Source organism: Cygnus atratus, chromosome 2 (genome assembly GCF_013377495.2).
Source record: "Cygnus atratus isolate AKBS03 ecotype Queensland, Australia chromosome 2, CAtr_DNAZoo_HiC_assembly, whole genome shotgun sequence".
In the NCBI taxonomy this organism is placed as follows: domain Eukaryota; kingdom Metazoa; phylum Chordata; class Aves; order Anseriformes; family Anatidae; genus Cygnus; species Cygnus atratus.
The window spans coordinates 111,232,989-111,257,026 of record NC_066363.1 but is presented as its reverse complement, the minus strand read 5'-3'; the positions used below and the strand labels follow the sequence as shown (position 1 = coordinate 111,257,026).

Below are 24,038 nucleotides of genomic sequence, written 5' to 3'. Positions count from 1 at the left end.
CAGACCTTCAACCATACAGTAGTTTTGAAAGCAGGTGCATTGTTCACATGACATATTTGTGGTGTCTATAATCTGCAATTGTCTGTATAGGGAAGGGTGTGTTGCCACTGCATATTAAGTGTATGTGTGCAACATGTGTATAGGGTATGGATAGGCTCATTTATTTCAAAACAATTTTCCATCTTTGTTTAAAGGGTCTAAATTTTGGTCAAACTCACCATATCTTTCCTGTCAATGAGACTCCCATTGACAGAGTAACAACAGAAATAGTGTGCAAAAGCTGTGTAGGTTAGTATGCTGATTAATATTATGATATTAATAGTTTGTTTATAATATTATAAGTATGCTATATAATTATAACATGTATAATGCAAATATGTTGCAACATTACAGTGTTATAATACTACTACCTATACTGATCTATTATATCAAGTGAATGGCATTACTAAAAGAACACTTTTTTTTTTTCTCCTCTCCTAGTGAATTGGACCAACAGTACATCAATTATGTATTCAGGTAAAACTAATAAGCCTTTGATACACTGTTGTTGTTTTTCTGTAGTATATGTCTTCATTTTTAACCATGTCTTGTTTAGGAAACTCAGAGCTACCACTACTTAAATGTATTTATTTAGCAGGACGTTCATTGGAAGAATATGGCTTAGCAGCTGCGTGGTTTTGGCTCTGGTTGTAGGTGGGCATGCCAGTATACACCTGGGGAGGTAACGAGGTGTTAATTACGAATTTTTAATCACCATGTGCACAAGTGATCCATCTTTTCCAGAAATAATATTTACTGAGTAACTCCCTGGCAAAATCTCCACCACAGAAAATCAAACTTAAACTAAATTGCCAGAGGGAGAGGCAGTGATTATAAAAGTACCACGTGCAAAGAACATGAGCAGTAACTGATTGTTGAGAGTGCCGTTAGTGGGGTTGAGTAATTCAGACCTTTAGCTGTTTTTCTGATTTGGAGATATAAAACTGGCTTGTTATTTTGTAGTTAGTAAAAGAGCCTGAGTCACAGACCAGAGTCCCCTGGTTGTATTATTTTTTGTGTGTGTGTGTTTTTTTTTTTTGTTTTATTTGGGAACAAATCAGTCCTTTCCCCAAAGAGCTATATAAGCTAGAGCATTCAGTGTGTAAGGTTTCCACTAGATTTCTGTAAGGCTTTATTTGAAGTAAGGTGTAAAGAGACTACTAGATCCTTCTCCATCCATTATCATATCTGCTTGTATATATTGACCTCTTTTCTTAGAATGGTAACTAAAGTTGTGTGGGAATGCTCTGGAGTATGGATGCGGAGCTCTAAGGAAGAAAGGTGGTCAAAGGGACTGAAATACATAAATTAGTCAGGGCGGAAGTGGAACACAGAACAGAAGTTAGGAATAAGCATAGCAAAAGTGAAGTGCTTGTCCATTTGATTAGATGGATGTGTGCTTTAATCCGACCTCGTTAAAGACGCCTGGCAGGAACACATCAGGGACACTGGTGTAAGATAGTTACTTAACTTAGGTTCCCATTTATCTTATGAGCATCATCAGCATAACACCATGTATCTCTTTCTATCATAGCCCAATCAGATCTATTTCCATTTAAAAAAAAAAAAAAGTAATGCAGGCCACTTGCGGTTTGTATGGTTCCAGTGTCTGTTCACCAAGGTCCCATGTGTTGACAGTACCTGAATATCAATTTGCCTGAAGTAGGTTCTTGTTTTAAGTCAGTTGTTGTTTCCTATTTAGTGTGAAGTGCAAAGCAAATCAATTTTACTGAAAGGAGGTAGTTGTATTTATTGAACTGTTTTGAAGAATGTTAGTCATGGGGCTTGCAAATGTGTTGCTATGTACAGAGATAATCCATGAAGTCTTGAATGAATTATAGCCGTATGTTTAATGTTGAAGGAAGAATCACTAAACAAGCAGTAAAATCAGTTGTTTTTTTTTCACTTGTCAGCTGCCCAACTATGGCTCTTGGTTGTCATTTTAGCTGAAAACTGCATTTGGGCCTCGACCTTTATTCAGATTTTGGCTGAAGGTCTTAATTTTGCAGCTTCGATTGAGAAGTGAGATCTATGTTCTGTATGATGTTAGCTGATGGTATCCTTTGAAGTCTGTGAAGTTGTGTCCAGCAGAGAGCAGGAGTTCCACATTACATGGAAAGCATGATTATGGTTGTAGAGGATTTTGAAAAGGCGAAGCTTCTCAACTAAGGAACTGTGAAGCATAGTGGTGTGAAGCTGGTCAGCATGTTTGAGAGCTGTGTAAGATGGCTGACAGACACACGGTGTTGTTGCAAGGACTTAATTTCTGTAGGAAACAGTCAAAAGTATTTCTAAATGGCACTGAATAGAAGACCTTTTACTATGGATGAGTGCAGACTTCTTCGGCCTCTTCTTGCAGATAACTAGTGACAGGACAAGAGGGAATAGCCTCAAGTTGCACCAGGGGAGGTTCAGGTTGGAAATGAGGAGACATTTCTCCTCAGAAAGAGCAGTCAGGCATTGGGACGGGTTGCCCAGGGAGGTGGTGGCGTCACCGTCCCTGGGGGTGTTCAAGGAAAGGTTGGACGTGGTGCTTGGGGACATGGTTTAGTGGGTGACATTGGCGGTAGGGGGATGGTTGGACCAGATGATCTTGGAGGTCTCTTCCAACCTTAAAGATTCTGTGATTCTTATGGGCAATTCTAGCTCAGAATTACTGTAAATGTGCTTATCTCTGGCAGAGGGTACCCAGCATTTTGTGATTTAGCATGCTGCTTCCTCTCAAGGACTGTTTTGGCCGTGACAGGATTCTGGTTCCATCTCTGAGACAGGACAGCAACATCTACTGGTGGTCTTGTCTGTATGAGCGTCTGCGAGGGAATTTCCTAGAGCGGTATTAGCGCAACGTCCCCCTGTTAGCGCTATTATCAGTAGGCCTTTGTAGCTTCTTATTTCTAACTAGATCAGACGGCTGACATGTGGCTGTGCGGAGAAAAGAAAGCAGCTGTGTGAACACAGCCAAGTAGTTTTTGTCATCATAGGGTCTGTTCAAACTGTTTCTGTCAGTGCAAAACCAAAATTGTGCTCTCTGTGGAGGCACTGCCTGGATGGAGCAGATTAAAAGCTCTGTCCCAAGCAACTGGGTGTTACATTGCGCCAATATGTCGGATTATAAATACATGTATTTAAATTTAAGAAAAAATAACTGTATTGGCTCTGTTGAATGCTTCCAGAGGTGCAGCTGAAATTAGCAGTCTCCTAACATGTGCTGTCCTTGTAAGCTCTGTTTCTCATTTTAAAATCTGAAACAGTTTTGTGGGGGAGAACATCTTAAGTTAGAGTGTTAGCAAATGTATATGGACAGGAACTTTCCAGATCTGAAGAAATACTTGTTGATGATGAAAGTGTGGTGGTGTTCTTACTTCATCACTTACAGCTTGATTATTCAGGGGATTTTTAAGAGGGAGCCTGGCCAGGGACAAACGTAGGGGAAGGAAAGCAGAGCTGTGCTGTGTAGGGAAGGGAGGAGTGATGTTGCTTCTTTGTGCCCAGCCCGATCCTCCTCTTCATCCCTCTCCCTTTTGTTGTCCCTCTGATCCTCCAGTCTTGTTCCCAACACCCTCTTTTACCACAGTGATGTATTTCACTGCATTCTGACTCTTGTGCTTCTGATACTTCCTACTTGTTATGCTGGTTTTTTTTTTTTTTTTTTGTTTGTTTGTTTTTCCAGTAGTCTTGCATTTTCTTTTATTCCTTTCCAGTCACTTGCTTTTCACCAAGGCAGGAGCCAGATTTCTCTCGACAGCCAGCTGGCAAAGGCTAGTGTGAGGCGGGGGTAGAAATGTCTACCTGGCATGTGGAGGGATGTATAATGTGTCTTAGAAGTGGGTTGCAGCTTGTCTTGGGCTTTCTCCTATGATGATGCAGGTAGAGATATGTTCCTCCTTGGGGTGAACTTGGAAGAAAGCTTCAGTATATCTCAATATCTTTTACTATTTGGTATTTGTTCACAAGGTAACCTCGCAGTTGCCGGTGAAGAGAAAGCAAAGACTTAAGGCAGGAGATTTTCAAATGGTGAATAAATGGTACTGTTGAAGATACGGGGAAAGGCTTTATTCTGTGCAACTAAACTATATCTGGCTGTAAAAGAGCTTTTTTAATTTACAGAAGTGACAGATTAGCTACAGTAGATTTTCCGCAATGAAGAGGCAGCTTTGCAGGCATAAGTTACTTTCCTTGCGGGCAAAACCTCTTTTTGGTTAGACAGAAAACCTCAGGTGACCCAGCCCACATTAGTGGGTACGGGGGAAGACCAGAGGAGCAGAAGAAGCCCTGCGCGGGAATCCTGCTGTGGCCTGAGGTTCAGGCTGTCCTTCTGGAAATTCCTGGATCCCTGATCGGGTTTTATAACATAATCCTGTCTTTTCTACTGATGTTCTGTTCAGGGCAGAGTTACAGTACAGCTTTAATGCCATCTAACCCTTGTGCCTTAACCTTCCTTTCACTTTACAAGGACGAAAACAAAACCTTCTCCATGTTTTCTTTGGATTGCGGCCTGGGATGTCTGGTATGGTTATCAATCCCTCTTGGTTGCAGAAGGAAGTTTCTCTTAGAGCTTTTCCCGATCTCACTGTTATTTTGTTTTAAAAGTAATAATGCAAAAAGCAAAAGTGGAGAAACACAGGTTAGTCATAATTCTTATCAGTGGTGATAGTTTTACTTCCAGTCCCCTGTTGTCTGTCTTATTCAGTCAATAACGAGTACCTGAGGTCGCTCATTTACAGCAAGCAATATTTTCTAGCCATCATGTGTGCTGGGAACCATTTCCAGCTCTTTCTCTGCCTTAACTTTTCATCACGTGTCCTTCTACTGGCTGGGTTTATACTTCAGTGTTATTACTGTGCCCAGTGACCTGTAAGAATCACTGGTAATTAGCAAGGGAAACTGCCTAGCTTTGCCATTCACAATATTAATGAATGTCTTTTCGCCTTCCTAAGTGCAGTGCTTGCTACTTTTCAGGGAAGTGGCTTCTCCAGATATTCTTTTCTCCTTCTCTCTCTTGTCCCTTGTGTTCAACATGGATGTGTGTTGGTGTCTGTAGGAAGCTCTAGTTCTGATTTGGAAGACATACTCATTTCTCCCATCCTATAATGCTCCAGAATATGTTTCTGTAGCCTTTTAAACTTTTAAACTTTGAAACACTGAGGAATAAAAAAAGTTTTGGGGAAAAAAAATATAAATTGATAGGAAGAATCAACAGTGCTGAAGGAGGCTCTGTACAGCCTGTGCTACAAACTCAGAGCAAGAAGACCATGTAGGATCTCAGAAGTCTTAAGTAATTCTCCAGTTAAAGAACTAGTCACAGATGATTTTCTTGTTCACTTGCATCTTTGTAAAAAGTGTGTATCATTTGGGCTGGTACTTTGTTTCGTTTTCATGCATGTTTTTCAACTTGTTTAATGGCAGCATTTGTTCTTTTTCCAGTTAACATTTTGGGCATGAATGTGCAGCACGTGTACAACTGCATGCATAGGACTGGGTATTTAACTCTCTTATACAACATATGGACATTCCTACAAAGCAGACATTTGTGCACGCTGCTGATATTCGTCCTTGGAGAGAGGGTTACTCAAATCTGTAGTTCCATCTAGATTCTGTCTCAGTGTCACCATCTGACTGAATAGGAGCTATGTTACAAAGGACTTGAGTAACAGGGAATGCTTAAATCAACCTAGGGCGGTAGTGTATGTTCATGGCAAATTGGGCTATGTTAGGAGCATATCAGATTGACAGAAGTCATTGTCAGTGTTGCGGAGGCTGCAGGTGGAATGCTCTGTGCAGTTTTGGGCTTCCCAGTTGAAGACAGAAGCTCAGGGCTACTGACAGTGTTAGGGACCTAGAGCACATGGCCTGCTAGAAGGAGGGTTCGAAGAAGCTCATCTTGTTGAGAATGTCAAAATGGAGACCAAGGAGACTAACAACGCCTACACCTTCTTGAAAGGCAGTTAGAGATCATGGAGTCATAGAGTATCAGAGTTGGAAGGGACCCACAAGGATCATTGAGTCCAACTCCTGGGTCCCCAAAGGACCCGGATGATCTAGCCAAACTCTTCTAAGGAGAAGTTGGTAGTATAATGTGGAACGAGAGCCATAAGTTGTAGCTTTAGTGATTTGCAAACTGGACATCAGGGAAAAACCTCTTTGTTAGGAGGGTAGGGTAGCCCTGGAGCAAGTCACCCAGAGAGGTGTGGAATCTCCATGCTGGCAGATTTTTGAGACTTGGCATTTTCAGGCAGAGCCACCCAAGACAGAGGACATGATCAACTATTGGCAGTAGCCCTGTTGCAAGTTAGAGGTGGCAACCCTGGAGATTCCTTTCCAACTACCTTTTTTAGTATTATTATCTATGCCTCATTTATTCTACAAAACTGAAATAAGTTTCACTATGAAAAAAAAATTGCAAAGCTGTCAATTCATAATGTTGGGGCCATGTCACAACTACTGCAATATATAATTAATCTTTTTTTATTTTTCAGTGTGGTGTTGTTGGCCTCCGCATCCCATCCAGCAGGTAAAGTGGTTTGAGTTGCTCCTTTTTTAGGTTTCTGTAGTGCCTTTCCTTTTCGTGCAAGTTTTTAGAAGCCAGACCCTGTAGAAGTTAGCTGTGGAATTCAATTGCAGTATGACTGATAATAAGGTATTTTGTAGGAAGAAGAGAGGAAGGTACCTGACGCTGTAATTTGTGTTTGATATTTGGTAATATCTTTCTTAACTGCCCTTTGCAAAGAAGCATCATAGGGCAGACAACAAACAACAGCTTTTGAGGTGGTACGTGGTAAAGAACAAAGGTTCCCTTACTGAACATGTCCTCTTGAGAGCAGTGCTCCAGCACTCCCAATAGATCTGAGCTTCCTCCTCTGCATTTCCCTCAGTGCTATGCAAAGATTTTGTTTTGTTGTTTTCATGAGATGTATTCCATCCCTTAAGCCTGTGGCAGGATTTGAAGTAGCAAAAGATCAAAGGCTAAAATTGAAGAAACCGAAAATTTGATGGTAGAAAATATTGCTCTCGTACAGGCGTTTTAACAGTTAGAAGGATAAAGATGCCTGTCTGTTGCTTTCAGTAGAATGCTTGCTCAGTCAGAAAAATAAAGCCAAAAACATTTGAGTAAACTTGAATTCCCCCTTTTGACTGGTGGTTCGTATTGTGTATATAGCATTTTCCCACCAGGATAGACAGAAATGCTGAGGAAAATAGGCCTGCATTTCAAAAAGTGAAAGATGGAGCTGCATCTGCATCTGTAGAGCCCAAGGGACGGAGGAGTCCCAGGAATTGTTGCTACTAAGATTAACCAGGGCCCAGGTTCCTGGAAATGCAAATACTTGAGAGCTCTGCCTGGATCTGGGAGAACTCTCTCAAGCCTCTTGACTTGTTCTGTGTGACAGAGTTCAAATTCCAGAGGAAGAAGCAGCCAACATGTATCTGTGTTTCCTGTTGCTTCAACAGGAATCATCACAACCTTCTGAAGGAAGTGGATGCGATGTATGTCTAGCCACTGGCAACTGTTGTTTCAGCAGGATCATCCGTATGCTAGCAAAGAATATTCTTACATTTTGTATAATCCTTTTTCTCCTTTTCAACCAAAGGCAGGGACTGGCTGGAGTCAAGGTCAGAGAGAAATCATTAAGCACACTAGAAATGTGGAAAGCATCACAAATGAAAAGTCAGCCAGCTGTAAAGGCTCTAAGGAATGTTAAACTAGTAATGTTCGTATAATTGCCGTTCCCTGCTTGTAACAGTGGTAATTTTTTTTTCCTGTGTTCCACTGAGTGTATTGCTTTGTCCCTCAGGTGATCTCTTCAGTGCCTTGGACTTTCCGTTCTTGTACTTCTACAGATTTCATAGCAGTTGCTGCGCCAGGTAACCTCTCTGTAACAGGACATGTGAATGTTTTCAAATTACTGTTGAATTCCAGCTTTGGCTCTCGGTTTAAAAAAAAATTGGAGCTATCCTAGTTTCTACTGGCATAAGCCAATAAAACTGCAGAGAATGTGTATCTGTGGGTATGCATTTGAAGGCATAAGATTTAAATGTGCTAAAGTTTGTGCAAACGAGGTAAATGTGATTGTTTGAGTGAACCCGGAGAGTTCCCAGTCACCAGCAAAGTAGTTCTTACCTAGTGTAGCAAAGCTTTGATAAATAGCATCTCTTAAATGCTTCCCAAGTTGGATTAGCCCTTGTTAAACTTGCTGTTTGCAGAGATTACGAAGTATTAGTCTTCAGCACTGCACGGGTGTACATGGATTTATTTGCTTGTACATCTTGTTACTTGGCAGAACGTTTTTTGAGGGTAAAAGGGAAAAGCTTTAACAAGCATCCCTTTATTTCGAGTAGCAAAAGTTCATTGTCCTGTAATGTAATTCTCACAGGACAACATAAATGTTTTCTATAGGTCTTAATTATCTCATATAATTTATTCCTGTCCTTCCTCTCCAGTCTTTTGTCTAATGGAAGTATTCTCTTTTTAGAGAGGGAAAAATGTTTTCGTGCTAACCGATGATGGAAATGTTTCCTGATTGTTATGTGTTTTCTTATTTATATCTGGATTCTCTGTGAAAAGGTGTTATTTAAAAATGATTGTTAAATAATTCCTCTGTAGTTTTGTGGTACAAAAGTGTTGGTTTTTTTTTTTTCAAGAGTGGACTGTACCTACTACAAACAAATTGCAGTTAGCTATCAAATAACTTGTTCCTTAATAGCTGGTGAAATCTGTTTCTTCTTGAAGACAAATGTAACTTCAGGCACTAATGGATATTTAGCTAGCCCAGACATACTTCTCTTTTACTTCAATACAATTTTACCACTGATGTAGCCTCCTGCTTCTATTTCCATTGCCCCAGCTTCAGTACACATATTAGATAGCGTTGTACGCTACACTTTTCTAAAATAATTGGAAAGGAATTGATGGAGAAAAAAGTTGCTTACCCGCATCTTGTCTTATGTGGTGTTTTGTAGATGTAAAGGACTTGATGGAAAACCTGCACAATTTAAAGGGTAACTGGTGGGGCTAAATGTACCACCTGTGCAGAATGTCTGAAGCATTAGAAGTTAGGTACAAAGTGCTCCATTTGTTTAATGAAATAAAATGGTGTTTAATTGTGACATCAGTATTTCAGGTATGATAATTACTTGTTTCACTTTTTATGCCTGAATTACATGAAATGCCGTCAAATCACTTTGACTAAAAGCACTTTTCAGCAGGGCAGAAGGTATGGAACAAACTTTAGCCAGCTACTGAACTTTCAGAAGTTTGGGCAGTGCTGCTGTATTGAACTCACTGATTTCTCAGGGTGGGATGCTCTCCTGCTCGGTACTTAATCCTCTGCAACTGGCAGCTGTTTGGTTCTTTTATCACTAAAGCATCATCTGCTTTCTTGGCTGCAGGCACAGCAGGTAGTCCTTTGGGGTCTTGTGTTATGCCTAAGCGTAAGAAATTGTAGTACCTCCTACTCCTCAGCAGTTATCTTACCCTACTGCTTGGTGTATCAAAACCACCTGCACTGACATGTGGCTGAGAAATGATTTTCCACATGCCCTGAGCAGGGAGCAGCACTTGACTCAGGTGTCAGAGCCCAGCATGGAACTTCTAACCTGGGGCGCCACGATCTTCTACCCTTTCTGCTACTGCAGGGGGGCCATCAGCTGCCAAGAACAGCACACCGACCAAGGAACAAGGCACATTTTGCCTCGTCGCGTGTGCCCCCTGTGGATCTTATCTCTTTTCCCATGCCGTTTCCCACAGTACTTTGTAAGATCCTGTGCCTCGTAACCAGCCACCTAGTGATTTGTGCCACGTGTATTTTGAAGTCCTTTTCCATTCCCTGCTTGCTGGCTTGTATTATTTCACTGTTCACAGCCAGTGGGCTTTAAGTATGTTGCAAGTGGGGAAAAAAAAATCCAGAGCCAAAGCTTGTCAGCTTTATGAGGTCCAGTGAGATGTGGAACAGTTCCTTCTAGAGTAGCCTTGGCTACAGGATGGACTATTGTCCTCTGTGACTTGAGAATCAAAATTAACTTAATTTCCAGCACAGAGCTTTGGAGTGTTCTGTTCCTAATGCTATTGAGTCTTCTAGAGTCTATCTGTTATCTGGTAGAGAGGTATTTGACTTTTTAATTGGAATTTAGGCTTCATGAAGTTTAAACAACTTGAAAACTCAGGCAGAAAGCTTTCAATGGTTATTTTTCAGTTGAACCTCTGTGGAGGCTGGAGTGAGTTACCTGCCAAAAGTGTGGTTTCTGTTGAAATTAGCATTGCCTTTATTCAGAGCTGTTTCAATGCCTCAAGTTAAATATTTGACCTCATGTTTCCAATAATCTCTACTTTTCTGATTATGCAAGTGCATTGGAGACCAACCATAAGACCATCGGACTTGCTTTACTCAGACTCTAGTCACTGACTGAACAAAACCCCAGATTTGCTGGATATAATGTAAGCTCTTGTCAACCAGTTTGCTTTCTCCAAATAAGATTAACACTGCTTGAAGGGTGCCTGTTCAGTCCCGTGTTAGAACTGAGATGCTTGTAAGAGACTGCTTAGCTGAAATTAAGAGACTTTACTAACAAGCTTTCCCCATCCTTTGCAGCGGGCTGCTGGGATTCTTTCTGATGTTGCACACAGTGAAGCTAAAAAGCAGCACAACCTCAGGGCAATACGCAGCGTGGAGTTTCCTTGCAAAGGTAAGAGAAAGATGGCAGATCCATGCATCTCACGGGAGGGCAAAGGAAGTCCTGCATCTCCATAGTTTCCCATGCTAGTCCTATTTGACACTCGCAGAGCCTGGCCATGCAACCTGCACAAAGGGTTCAGGCAACAAATATTGTTCAGGTGCTTAGTAAGTCAGGATTGTTAGCTAAGGCAAAATGCTGTGTATAGACTGAGTTCAGTGGAGCTGTGCTGATTACTGCAGCTGAGGATTTGGCCTGCTGATTTCAAGTATTACAAATCAATACCTACCAGAGGTGTATTGGAGAAAAATACTCCTCCTGAGAGTGTGTGCACCAGCCGTTGTTTCCAGCATGTCTTCCCAGAATCAAGAGTTAAAACTAGTTCTGTGAAGATCAATACCAGCACTCCCATTGCCATCGTCACAGGGCAGAGGATGTCATTTGCTTCGATATTAGTAAGGCTTTTGACAATATCTTCCACGATGTTCCTATATCCAAATTAGGCTGCTTTAGTCTGGATGGGGACACAATTAGATGGTGTTAAGAAAAGGTTCTTCAGTAAGAGGCTGGTTGGGCTCTGGAACAGATTCCACAGGGAAGTGGTCACAGCACCGAGCCTGCTGGAATTCAGGAAGTGTTTGGACAATGTTCTCAGGCATGTGGTCTGATTTTCGGGTTGTCCTGTGTGAAGCTGGGAGTTGGACTTGGTGATCCTGTTGAGCCCCTTCCAACACAGGATATTCTATGGTTTTATGACTAGTCAATACAGCTGAAGGACGTGGTTACACTCTAGAGGGACCTGGACAGACCGGAGAAATGAGCCGACAAGAGTCTTAAATTCCGCAAGAACAAATGCAAAGTCCTGCACGTAGGAACAAAGAGTCCCTGACAGCATTACAGGTTGGGGTTGGCTGGCTGGGAAGTAGCTATGTGAGAAAGGATCTAGGGATTTTGGTGGACAGGAAGCTGAACATGAGTCAGCAGTGTGCCCTGGCAGTAAAGAAGACCAAAAGTATCCTGAGTTGTATTAAAAGTAGCATAGGCAGTAAAACAGTGGAAACAATCATCACCCTCTACTCACCACTTGTTAGACAGCATCTGGAATGGGGAATCGGAGAATCATTTAGGTTGGAAAAAAACTCTAAGATCATCAAGTCTGACCATCAGCCTGATTGACTGAGTCCCGTCACTAAAAAATGTCCCTTAGTGCCATGTCCTCATGTCTCTTAAATACCCCCAGGGATGGGGAGCCCACCGCTTCCCTGGGCTGCCTGTTCCGATGCTTGACCATCCTTTCCATGAAGAAATTCTTCCTAATATCAAATCTAAACTTCCCTTGGCACAACTTGAGACCACTTCCTTGTGTCCTATCACTTGTCACCTGAGAAAAGTGACCAACACCCTCCTCGCTGCAACTTCTCAGGTAGTTGCAGAGAGTGATGAGATCTCCCCTCAGCCTTCTCTTCTCTAAGTTGAACAATCCCAGTTCTCTCAGCTGTTCCTCAGAAGTTACGTTTTCTAGTCCCTTCACCAGTTTTGTTGCTCTCCTGTCCTGAATTTCATGTAATTGAACTCAGCCCATCGATCTAGTCTGTCTTGGCCTAGAAACTTATTTTGGGCCCCTCAATACAAGAAAGACATTGATAAACTGTAGCGGGTTCAGCAGAGGATCACCAGAGTAGTCAGGGGGCTTAGAGCACATCCCCTCTTAGGAGAGGCTGCAGGACTTTGGGCTTGTTCAGCCTGGAGCCGAACAGCTGGAGAAGTGGCTTTGGGGGCACCTAGCAGCAGCCTCCCCCCAGTACCCATGGAGATGTTATCAAGAAGATGGATGCAGGACAAAGGCTAATGAGCATAAGTCTAAATGAGAGGTTTACACTGGGTGTAAAAAAGAGAACTTTTTGACCCCTAGGACAAGTCTGGCAGGGGCACAGGTATCCCAGGGAGGCCGTGCGGTCTCCATCTTCAAAGGTTTTCAAGACCCGGTTGCACAAAGTGGTGAGCAACCTGCTCTGACCTCCTGAGGTCTGTTCTTCCCAGAATTAGCCCGTGATCTGTGGACCTAGGGTCTGGCTGTACTTGCTGTAAGTTAGTAACAGCTCATTTGTTAGATTATCAATTATAAATGCAGTCAGAAGAGCTGGTGTGACCCCTTTGCTAGTTACTACCCCGTTTCATCACCCTCAGCTAGGTTATCTGAAAACCACAGCCTTGCTATGTGGTTGGTGATCGCAGCTTTCCTACTGCAGTAATGAAGCTGTTACCTTTAACAAAAAAAAGTGTACTTGCATAACATGCCTATCCAGAAACTGTAGTTAAATATCTATTTTTTTTTTCTGGTTATAACAAGAAGGGAGAGGTATGGCTCATTTTTGCTTTGCAAACTGTTTCATGCTGTCCAAGTCGTATGGATTTCCTCACCGGTTTGAATTTCTCCCAAACGTTCTGGCTGCAGATTTTAGTGCTTTAACTTTCTTCTCGCTCCTTGGTAGCGAGTCAGCTGATCTAGAGCTTGCTCTTGCATTTTTGTTTTCTAATGCTTTGGGAATAGCTGGCTCTGCTCGTAGGTATTGTGAGTAATGAGAAATGGTTCTACATGTGGTATTTATGACCTATCCCCAAAAAATTCAGGCGAAGATGTGTTGTGAAATATATTTTAGGCAGATTTGGGTACTTCCCAGCCGAAGTGAATCAGAGCCACAAGGTCTGGACTGGATCAAAGCTTTCCCAAAGTTCAAGGACTTCTAGATTTGTGGGGGTTTGGCCAGCTCTAGACGAAGTTTGACAAAGTTTGTTCTAGCCACTGTTGTCAATGAAATTACGTGCTTTTGTAGCAACTAAAGATTTTAGCTTTTATCACTGGTAATTCAATCCGTTCTTTAGTTTTAAAGGGTCTGTGTGCATGTGCGTGGTTTAATTACTCATCTTGCTTAGGAAGGCTTTTGTAACAGAGCAAATTAGTCCTTTTCCTACTGTAGCTTCTAACCCAGTGCTCAAATTATATGCCTCCTCTCGAATTCAAAGAGGGGAATAAGCAATCAGGACACGAGATCTGTCTGCAGCTCTAATTTTATCAAAAGGAGCAATTTCCTAAATGTCTTTCACTAGTGTTTTTAAAGCTCATGGTAAGAATGTTAAAGCTCACTATAAGATTTTTTTGTTGAGCTCAGTCTGAGGCAGTATGCAGGACACGGAGGAGCTGCTGCTCTCAGTGCTGAACTGCAACTGATTCCTGGAGTAGAAGGCAGTGAATGCTTAAAAAAAAATTCAGAAATACTGTGTGTCAGTTTTAGGACGGGACCAAGAGGGACTGCAAAGATAGTCCCAGAGGGGCAGAAAGCAACGAGCTGAACCTACCTGCAAAGGTAGGGGCTGATCTACCAGCTCCTGCAAAATTCTTACCAGCTTTTTTGTAACTCTAACAAACCACAGATTTACCTGTGGAGGGGTTAGGAAGAATCATATCTACCTGATCACTAATGCTGCTTCCTGCAGGTGTTTGGAAGCATCGTAACTGCATGCTGATCCAACCCGCATGGCCTAGATTCGAGGGCTGTCTGAATCACATCATAAGTCATGAACGGATGAAAGGTGCAGAAAAGCGGTGTTTAACTAGTGCTGTAAAAATGTGCTTAAACCGAAGTGTGTGACGCCCTTGGGGGGGGGGGGGGGGGGCGGAGGAAGTTAAAGTGGATAAAGATTAAAGATAGAAACTATTTGAATCTGAACTTGCATAATGAAATGAGATCCAGTGGAAAAAAAAAAAACACAACAACTCCGGGTAACAACAGCGGCTTTGCGTTCCCACATGAGCATTTTTCTTGTATTGAGTAGTGCCCTAGATCATCCTCTTAATCTCTCAGTCTGACTGGAGTTTTCACCAGCAGTTGGAAGGGAGCAGCTTTTGAGGCCAGAATATGTTTATCCTGCAAATGAGCCAAGAGAGGAGAATGCTGAAGTCCTCAGACAGCGAGCAGCACAGCCCTCGAGGGAGGTGCCGAGAATCAGAAAATGTGTTTTCCATTTGGATGCTTTGTACCTATGTGACTGACGAGCTGGGGCTGAGATTGCTGCCACCACTTCAGTTCTCGTGAAGTGCCAATACACCAATAAGCTAGCCATGAGAGCTGGATGGGCTTCTTTAAAGATTCGAGGAGACATTCTTTGTGAAGCCCACATATTTGGCCTCCCTGCCCTCTAATTTTTCATTCACTTAAAAACTGGAGCTGGGTCATAACTTGTTTTTACGATACTTACTTTGGCTCTGGCAACTTAATCGTTGTATGAGGTTTTTGAATTCTTCCCTGTAATGATTTTTGATGGCTTTCTTGTCAAAGCATTGCTCTGTGCATGGACGGACAAAGCACAGACTTCATCTGTGTGTGTAGCCCTGCGTGATGTCTGCAGTGACAAACACGCCGCACTTTTGCTGTGAAAGCAAATAGCCCGTGCATTAGTCATATCTGTATAGATTCCTGAGAAATGCTTAAAAAAAAAAATCACTAAAGCGATGTGAAAAACAAACAAACAAACAAACTTTCCAGAAGCCCAAGAAATATGGAATGCTTTGTCATAGCTTTGCATAGATTTAATCCCCAGAAGAGCAAGGTTTTGAAGCTATACTAAGTTCTCTTGGTTTAATTTGAAAGCTGTGCTGGTATCGTGGGTCATGTACTGGAAAGAAAAACTAGAGATGCTCATATATACAGACAGAAGCAGCTGTGGGAACGCTAATGAGCTCTAACAGTGCTGTCAGTGAGTTTGTTTATATTAAGGCTGCCAATCTATATCTGGTGATGAAACCTGCTAGTGACCCTAAAAATCAGGCAGCAGAAAAACTTAAATCCTGAATAGGAAGGACCAGTGGTATTTCAGAACTTTCCTAGAGCGAGATACTGGTTACTTGTGAATTTATGCTCCCATATTGTGTTTAGTGTTATCCCAGTAAAACTTGGAGTAGTGAATTCAGCTTATTTCCAGCAGGAATCTACTGAGACACATTTTATAAGGAGGAAGAGTAAAAGGGGAGGGTCAGTGGAAGGTGCATTTTGAATTCTTTCTTCCTCCCTCCTCTGACAAAATAACCGAAGTCAAGTTGCACTGAATTTTACCCTGGTTTTCTTACACATTAGCTGGAAGAAAATTTACTTTAATCAGACCAGGAAGTATGCAGTTCTTTTCCTTATGCCCATCCTATGCCCAATTATGTAATCTCCAGTGTATCTGAATAGTGTTGGAGGCTCCCTGCTACGTAAAAGCATCTCCTGACAGCTGCTTTGGTTTCTTGTTTGTTAACTTTAGAAGTGGTTGCCCCAGGTCACCCTGTGTTTAGTGCTGGCTGCCAGACATTGCAAAAGTACTTTTGGAGAAGCATCTGAAAGAATATCCTGTCCATGGGTCTGATGTACCCAACTGTAGCCCGCTGTACGGCTATTCAGAATGTCTCCTGTAGTCTTTGATTTTATATTTTGTGCCTGTGTATCTGCTTCCTAGGTCCCTGTGGTGTCCTGAAGAGAAAGGATAGAGTAGATCCATCTTCATATCAGTGAAAAAAAATGGATGATAACACTCCTAAAGATTGGAAAGTACTGATGTTTTTTTTATTAAAGCAGAAATTCTATTTTTTCCTGCTTCTCGTAAAATGAAGAGGCCACAACAGTGAATCTTCTGCATCTCTTAGCCTGGTTGTGCTCACTGCTCCTCTCCACAGATAGCAATTGACATGAGAATTTTATCTACTTTAATTACAGGGACAAACCAACCAAGAGAAATAAAACAAATTCAACTTTTTCCGTATTTTTATAGTCTTAAAGCCTTTCCTAAAGCATGCACTCCTATTTGTGTTTCTCTTAATTCCTCTCTTGCACTGCTGCTTAGCGTGCAAGTGCTATAAAACATTCTAGTCCAGAATGTCAGCTCCTTACTTCTGCTGAGGGTATTTCCTTGCAGAAGAAGGTGCCACTGCAAGAGAGTCTTGCCATTGGCACATGATGTGAAGCAATAGGTCTCCTTGTGCATCTCTGCCCTCATGGGAGAGGATTTTGGATAAAACATTGTGTTTAAGAATTTTATACCTATATTATAACCAGAATGTGTTTGACTGCCTGGAACTTGCCCATTTAGTTCTGTTGCAGATGGAAGTAGTCTCCTCTTTGTGCGCTGCTGTATGTAGGCAAAAAGTGACAGAGATTCATGGCTTGGGCCTTGCAAAACTTTACGCAAGAATGTCATAAACTCCCCCTGCAGTTCCATAAACGCAGTATGTTTTCATTCAGCGAAGACCCTGTGCTGCACGTGAGGCTGTCTGGAGATCTCTGCTTGCCTGGCGTGGAAAAGCCGTGTAGATGCAAGCCAAAGCCGCGTGAGAGAGGGAGATTTGTGTGCTAGAATTGACCAGTCTGTGCTGGTAGGTGCACTTCAAACCACACTGGTGCCACTAATCTGGTTCCTCTAATGGTTCCTCCTGCCACTGGTTCCTCTAATCTGAGAGAGGGAGTTTCCATGACCCTAATTCTTCTGTGTATGCTAAGGAGTTTATAAATGTAGAAGTGAGCTTCCTCCACCTACATGCCGCATGTACTTTTATGCGTGTGGATATGCACACACATGCATAAACGTGATTAAGGATGGTAAAAATTCTTATTATAATTTGTGTTCAGCCTTCACTGTATGAAATACGTAACTTTATCCTTGTCACATGTGTTTGTCAGTCACCATGGGGACTGCAAAATACCTCGGAAGAGAAATTGTTTCTCAGCTGAGCTTGATGAGCAGGTAAGGTGATCAGTGTGCTCTTAACTGCATCTTAAAGGTCTGTAAAGCACCCCAGTTTTGGAAACCTGTAAGTATAGGTTTTCAGGTAGTTTCCATGGAGACAGCTTGATAGTTACGTCGTAGCATCCAACACTAATTACACCATGTAATTGTTGGGAAGAAATCAGTCTCCATAACAACTCCTCTGCGTGCTCCGTGACCGCTAGGCGAAGTGGCGCAGGCTCCCTGGGGCACTAATACAATTTAAGGAAGCTGTCCTGTAAAAATAGCTGAGACTTACTGGAGATTTTGCATCTCCAGGCAATGTTAAGCTTTAATATGTATATTAACAGGTGTTGCATAGGGCTGCATTTGTGCATTCACTGAAAAATGGCAGCTACACAGCTTTTGGGCACGACAGGGTAAGTACATAAAGTTACGTGTTGCTGCTTGGGGGTGGCATCGCAGCACAATTTTCATCTGCGCTCAGTATAATAAATCTCTAGTCTCAGCAAACATGAATTGATAGATTGAGCCCAAAAGAGGTGCTCTGAATTAGTTTGTTTCCTTTTATCCGTACCGAGCATCGATTTAAAGTGCGTTGTGTACATTTGGTATTGTCGTTCTCTTGCACATAAAGATAACTGCAGGACTGCTGGTTGGGAGTATGTTTTCTGAAGCTATTTTTTCACCCCAGCCCTTGACACACTCCCTATATATTTGATAGTAGAAAATGACAATTTAAAAGTAGATTTTGTCTAATCTAATGGAAGTTTGAATTGCAGAGGACGCAGGTTCATTGGTTCCTTGGCATCTATTATGCCAAGGAACTACTATTACTAGTACTATTCCTAGTATCCTGTGTTGTTTCCTGGAGTTACTTTCATATGGAGAGCCGAGGCTGGGAGATGAGTCATAAGTGTGACAAAGAGAAGACAGAAGAATAAGGGCTGGTTTGGAAATTGTTTCCGTCGGAAATGTACTGATGTAAATAAAAAAGTTATATGGGAAAACCATGCATTATACAACATACTGATGTAGAAGGTTTCAGAGCTATCTCAGTGTAGGGTTCCAAAAATGAGCAGAAAGTGGCCTCTTTCCCCTTGCTGGTTCCTGGTTCTTTTCAGGATCTGGATCAGCAGCTGTCTTTCTGGTTCTTAAAACCCTTCATGAGTGAGGTGTCTCCAGAGGGCCTCACAAATCTTGAGCCTGATCAATGACCCCTGATAGGCACTTGGTCTCACACTGCAGGTTGCTTTCTTCAGAAGCTTCTCATGGTAGTGAGACGCTGCTATCTGAAATGGGTCTTCCCATCTCCTTCCCTCCCTCCCCCAGCTCAGAACCAGTCTTTGCAAAATCTCAAGTGTGTTCATTTCTCAGTCCCACTCTGGATGCTTTCTTAAGGATTGGATTTTGACTTTTTTTGACAAAAGTCAGCAAACAGCCACAGGGCTCTGGGGGAGGCAGACTGAAGGGTTTGCCCCCTGATCTATATCCTATCCCTAAAATACATGGTGCTCAGGGAAATTACCTAAGCTTCAGACAGTCTCAAGAGATGACCACTGTTTGTTCCTCTCCTATCCATGGCTAACATGGAAAGGAAGAGGGCAGAATTCAGCTTTCTCGCTATGTATGTTGCTATGAATGATGTGCTAAGAGGGCAGGAGGCAACAGGTCGTCTTGGCTGTTACTTCCTCACCCATTTTGAGTGAATGGGAGCCCACAGACTGTAGTCACTTCTGTCACTGTCTTCTCACGCGTGGGACACTCACAGACTTCTGACACCCACAGAACCAAGTGCATAACCTTGTGACTTTGTTCATAAAAGGCATTACTCAAAATGGAGTAGCTATGATCACATTTAAAAACAACATTTTTGCAAGTATTGCTTTTTTTAAGGTTTCTGATGGAATATTTTGACCTTTTGTAACAGTGAATGGTTAGAAAGCCTTGGAAAGACTTTTGTTTTTGAATGGAAAATTAAAACCTTAAAGAATACTAATTCTTCTTTGCAATCCTTAGCATAATAATAATAATAGCATGTCGATTTCTTTCCATTACATCATTACTAAAACAGCATAAACACACCAGAAAATGGAAAGGCAGAGACTGTGACTGTTGTTGTTGGGTTGTACGGAAAGGGGTCAGCAGGAAGATTTAGTTATCTAGTCTGGGAATTGCTTATAAATTAGGTTTTCCCAAAGGAATCGTGAGATGGGAAATACAATAGGAAGTGGACTTCATATGTGCACAGAAATAACAAAATTGTGCGTGTTGTGGGGGAGAGAGGTTGATGGAAACTTGCTATTTTTGCTAACAGATTTAAAAAAAAAAAAACTTGATTACGCATCCTAAAGTTTCCTCTGCTGTTTTTGATACTAGCGATATCCCTACAGAGTTCTGAGTTAGTCATGACAGAAAATTCTTTCACATCTGACAATATTGACAAGGATCATAACCACTTCAGGTGTTTCTTTAGATTATATAATAATGGAAAAAGCAATATAATGCCCTTTTCACACCTAAAATATTCCCCTTAAACTAGATTTCCTCACTGACTCTGGCAGTATCCTTGAATGCCTTTCAGCAGCATTGTGCTATCCATACAGCAGCAAAGCAGCATGCGTGGGATTCACTTATAGCAGTAATACTCAGGGGCACGGTAAGCTTCACAAAATTCATAAAATCTCACAGGTGCTGAACTGACGGTGGCCTCAAGGTTGCAATTTTCAGCCTGAGACCCTCAGGCAATATAGAATGGCGAGAGCGGTCAATGAGAGTGTACAGCACCCCCCTCTGCAGCAAGGTGCTCTGGATCAGCTCAGTCTTGGCACATTGTCAGGACACATCAGGGTCATTTAAACCAGCTGTGGAGGTAGCCTCAGAGCTCACAATTGCGTTGGTGTTCATCTCCATGGTGTCCACGTGAGCATTTGGGGCTGTAGCAGAGGCACAGTTGTATGCTTTTTCCCAAGGTGAGCCCGTAGTGGCAGTAGGTGTATCGAGGTCAAGACTGTAGAGGTCAGCAGTAGCCTGTGTCTCATCCTGTATTTGGCAGAGGATCACATACTACACTCGCTGATGCCTGGGGTATGTTTGCTGGCTGCTTTCTTACACGAAGATGTGGGGAAGGAAGGTTCACTGTTGGATTCCCAGGTTGCTCAGGGACATTTTCTCTTGTCAGTCTTCCCATCTGCTTTGTGAAGGTATTATCTGGTATGCGGCAACACCAAAGCACATGGCTTTGGACTGAGTGCCCACCTGACTTTTGGGAAGGCATTCAGTTCTTTGCGCTTATAGAAACATGCTGATATTGCCTGTAATCTATCTGTCTTTGGCTGTTTTTTGCCTGGTCACCTCACTGTTGAAGTTTTCTCTCTGAGGTCATAGTCCCTTGAATGATGCCCTCTTACACTTCAGGAGAGAACTGACAGTGGTTGAAAATATCAGCCTGGTTGATTTGGACTTTGAGAATTGTGAAATGGACATGAAGTAGCTAAATGGTCAAGAATTTTTGCAGTCACTGATCAGTCTATTCTTAAAAAATATCATATATCAGTCTATTCTTAAAAATATCATCATCTACCACAGTTCTGCTATATACTACCTCTGAGAAGCTCAGATTAATTTTCCTCTTCTTCATGGACCCAAACTGCTAAGAAACTTACACTCTAATCACTAGAACCAACTTTTTTTTTCCCCTGGATGCCAGCTGGGCCACTGCTGCGGGAAGTCCTGGTTCACCCGTGAGGAGCTTGGAATTGCCTCGTCTCCCACCTTCACTCTAACATCCTGATACTGCAGGGTGGGCTGTTACGGTAAAAGATCCCGCCTGATCTGGCTGCTGGCCCATCCACTAGATCCTAGCATTTGGGAGGAAGACAGACACAGGCAGATGCTGAGCTCGGTTCTTCACAAGCAGCCAACTCCTTTTGTGCCAGATATATATAGCAAACTGTCAGCTTGCCTATTAGGTTTGCTTCTTTAGTATGACAATGAAAAAGAGGGTCTTCTTACCTGGGTTATCAGCCTCTTTATAGTAATCGCTATTTCATAATCTCATAAGGGTTAGATGAGGTAAAGAGTAACTTGGAATGCCAAAAGGCTATTGCTGAGCTTAATGTAAGATGAAGTGTATTTTACTGCAGTATTTTACAGTGGCAGAGCGTTAGAACAGCCGGCCATTCCCCAGAAATGAAAAGCAATACTTTTCAAATCAGACAAAAGAAATATTTCTTTAGCAAGTTGTGCCGTATTACTAACCAGTAAAATTCAAGGAAAACAAAACAAAAACTTTTTTTTACAGGGTCAGATATGCTCGGATGGTTTCGGTGATGTGGTCCCTAGTGTTTTCCGCATAAGAGAACATTATATGGAAATCTTTGTAGTACAGAAGTGAAAAGACTAATAAACTGTGTGCCAAGGGGTGTAAGTTTTCTATAAGCTAAGGTCAGTGTGCAGATCCCTCTCCTTTCCTCTGATGTGCACATCAGCTGCAGACTTGCTGCATTAGGGAAGGATTATAAATTCTCCCGATGCCTCTGACATCAACCAGTACTTGATTAAACAAATCCTTGGTTCGCTGGTTCACTCCAGTTGGTGTTCGGGATCTTAATAGGTAGAACACTTCACTGCTGCTGTTGTTGCTGTTGATAAATGCTTGCTCCATTACACAAATATTTAATAATTCATATAATAAGAACAAGATGATTATGAAACCTTGTCCTACCAACTTCTGAGCTCAGAGGTTTCAAGGGAGAGAAGAAGTGGCAGGAGCAGTTTAAGGCCGTTGCAGCAGTGGGACAGAACGTAAGGAGAGGAGACTCCTCAACAGGCTGAAATGACAGAGAAAAAGTACAGTTTAGCATTTCAGTGCACGAAGCTTTTGCAGGAAGCAGGAGGCATTGGGACTTACATTTAACATAACCTAGAAATACAAATATATTTCATCTATTGCATCTGTACGCGCATCAGCAGTCAATCCGGTAACAGCAAGAATGGACAAAGTACTTCTCATCAAAGGCAAAGAAAATCAGTTATTTGGTCTAATTAAGCCTTTTCTTATCCCTTATTAAATGACCTTTGTTGTCCTTCTTTGAGAAGGCTTCAGCTGCTGCGTGGATTGTGCCTCGCATGCAGAACTTAGCGAAACAGATGCTATTAGTCTGGTTCATAGACACCCACCTGTTTGAGTCGTGATTCATAGCGATTTCGTATCAGCAAGGCGTGCTTCAGGAAGAACTTAGATGAATTCTGCATCATTTCCCCTTTTTCTCCTCAATACAGGTGAATACTGAGAGAGAGATCGGTATCTGGATTACATTTTCAGTGGTCACATTTAAGAGAAATATTTAAGTAGAAGTTGAGTTCTGTGCCATAGCCATTCTGCACTTCATAGGCTGGAAGTTGATGGCATGTCACCAGCTATCTCATTAGTCACAGGAGGGGGAAATGTAAGTTTTTGCCATTACATCCAGTAGCAGAGGGCACATGCGTCTTGGTTTTGATTTCTCTTTATTGTGACAGAAGTCTGATGTTTGTGTTTGAGTGGTGAAGTTAGGGTGGAGTAGCTGCTTATCTCCAAAAAGAAATAGCTACCATAATCTTCAACCAAATCTAATATTCTACAGAGATTTTTTTTATAAGGTCTCAGGATATCTTTCACACCTTTTAGGCATTCAAAAGTAGTTAGGATGTACTTGCAAATGTCCAGTCATATCTCATCAGTGATGCAGGTTTATATGTTTCTATGCTACATACAGTATGTATGTGTTCGTGTGGCTGAGAGCAGCAAGACAGGTGCCACACTCCCCTAAGGTGATGGCAGAGAGGGATGTCTAGAAGTGATTCAGAGGCAAGATACAGATGGAGGCTTTTTTGAGCCCTTTCCCCATTGTAGGATGGGGATGGGCATACAGCTGGCTTCCAGGATGGCCTGGTAATGACAGCTTCAGTATCCCCTGAGGGCTCATTTTCTCCCCCAGCCAAACTGCTTATGAGATACATACAGTGCAGGAACAATGGCTTGGCCACCTTCGTCTTATAAGGAATAAAAAAAATGATGAAGTTATACAATAATTTTGCAGTTCTTCTGGCATTCACATGCGTGCTCTGGGTTAAAAATAATTAATGTATCATATTAATCTGAAAAGATTTTATATTAGTCCTTGACAACGTATTAATATGAGAGGACAGGATAATGAATGACTCTAAGGGACCTGATACATCCACCTATTGCGTCAGATTTTGTACATGTAGGATCAGGGTCTCGGCTATGTTGGCCATCACAACCTGGAAACAAAAAGTACATAAAAAAAAAAACAGCAGTGAAAAAATTCTTCTTAAATGTGATAGAAAGCAGTGGATGTATACCTGCTTCCCTAAATACTAGAACTGCATGTATCCAGGCATGGAAATGCGGAGGTTTCTCAGCCCTCTAAAATCATACTAGATGTAATTAAGAAATCTGTTTTCTCATAGTAATTGGAAAGCTAATATATAAAGATACTCCTCTGTGAGACAGAGACTGCTCTTTTGGGTGTTGGTTAAAAAAAATTAAAAATATCTGATGATTTTGCTAG

The 24,038-nt window shown here is 42.0% G+C and overlaps 1 protein-coding gene across 4 annotated transcripts in view; it reads left to right on the top strand.

Moving 5' to 3' along the window:
• TMEM241 (transmembrane protein 241) overlaps window positions 1-24,038 on the top strand; it is a 55,793-nt gene that overhangs the window by 18,914 nt on the left and 12,841 nt on the right. For 3 of the 4 annotated variants that reach the window (XM_035564080.2, XM_035564079.2, XM_035564078.2), the window contains 4 exons: window positions 481-516; window positions 6,516-6,550; window positions 7,830-7,899; window positions 10,623-10,716. In XM_035564080.2, coding sequence (XP_035419973.1) covers window positions 481-516; window positions 6,516-6,550; window positions 7,830-7,899; window positions 10,623-10,716 — 235 coding nt within the window. The remainder of the gene's footprint in view (window positions 1-480; window positions 517-6,515; window positions 6,551-7,829; window positions 7,900-10,622; window positions 10,717-24,038) is intronic. The other variant, XM_050708457.1, reaches the window with a different exon arrangement.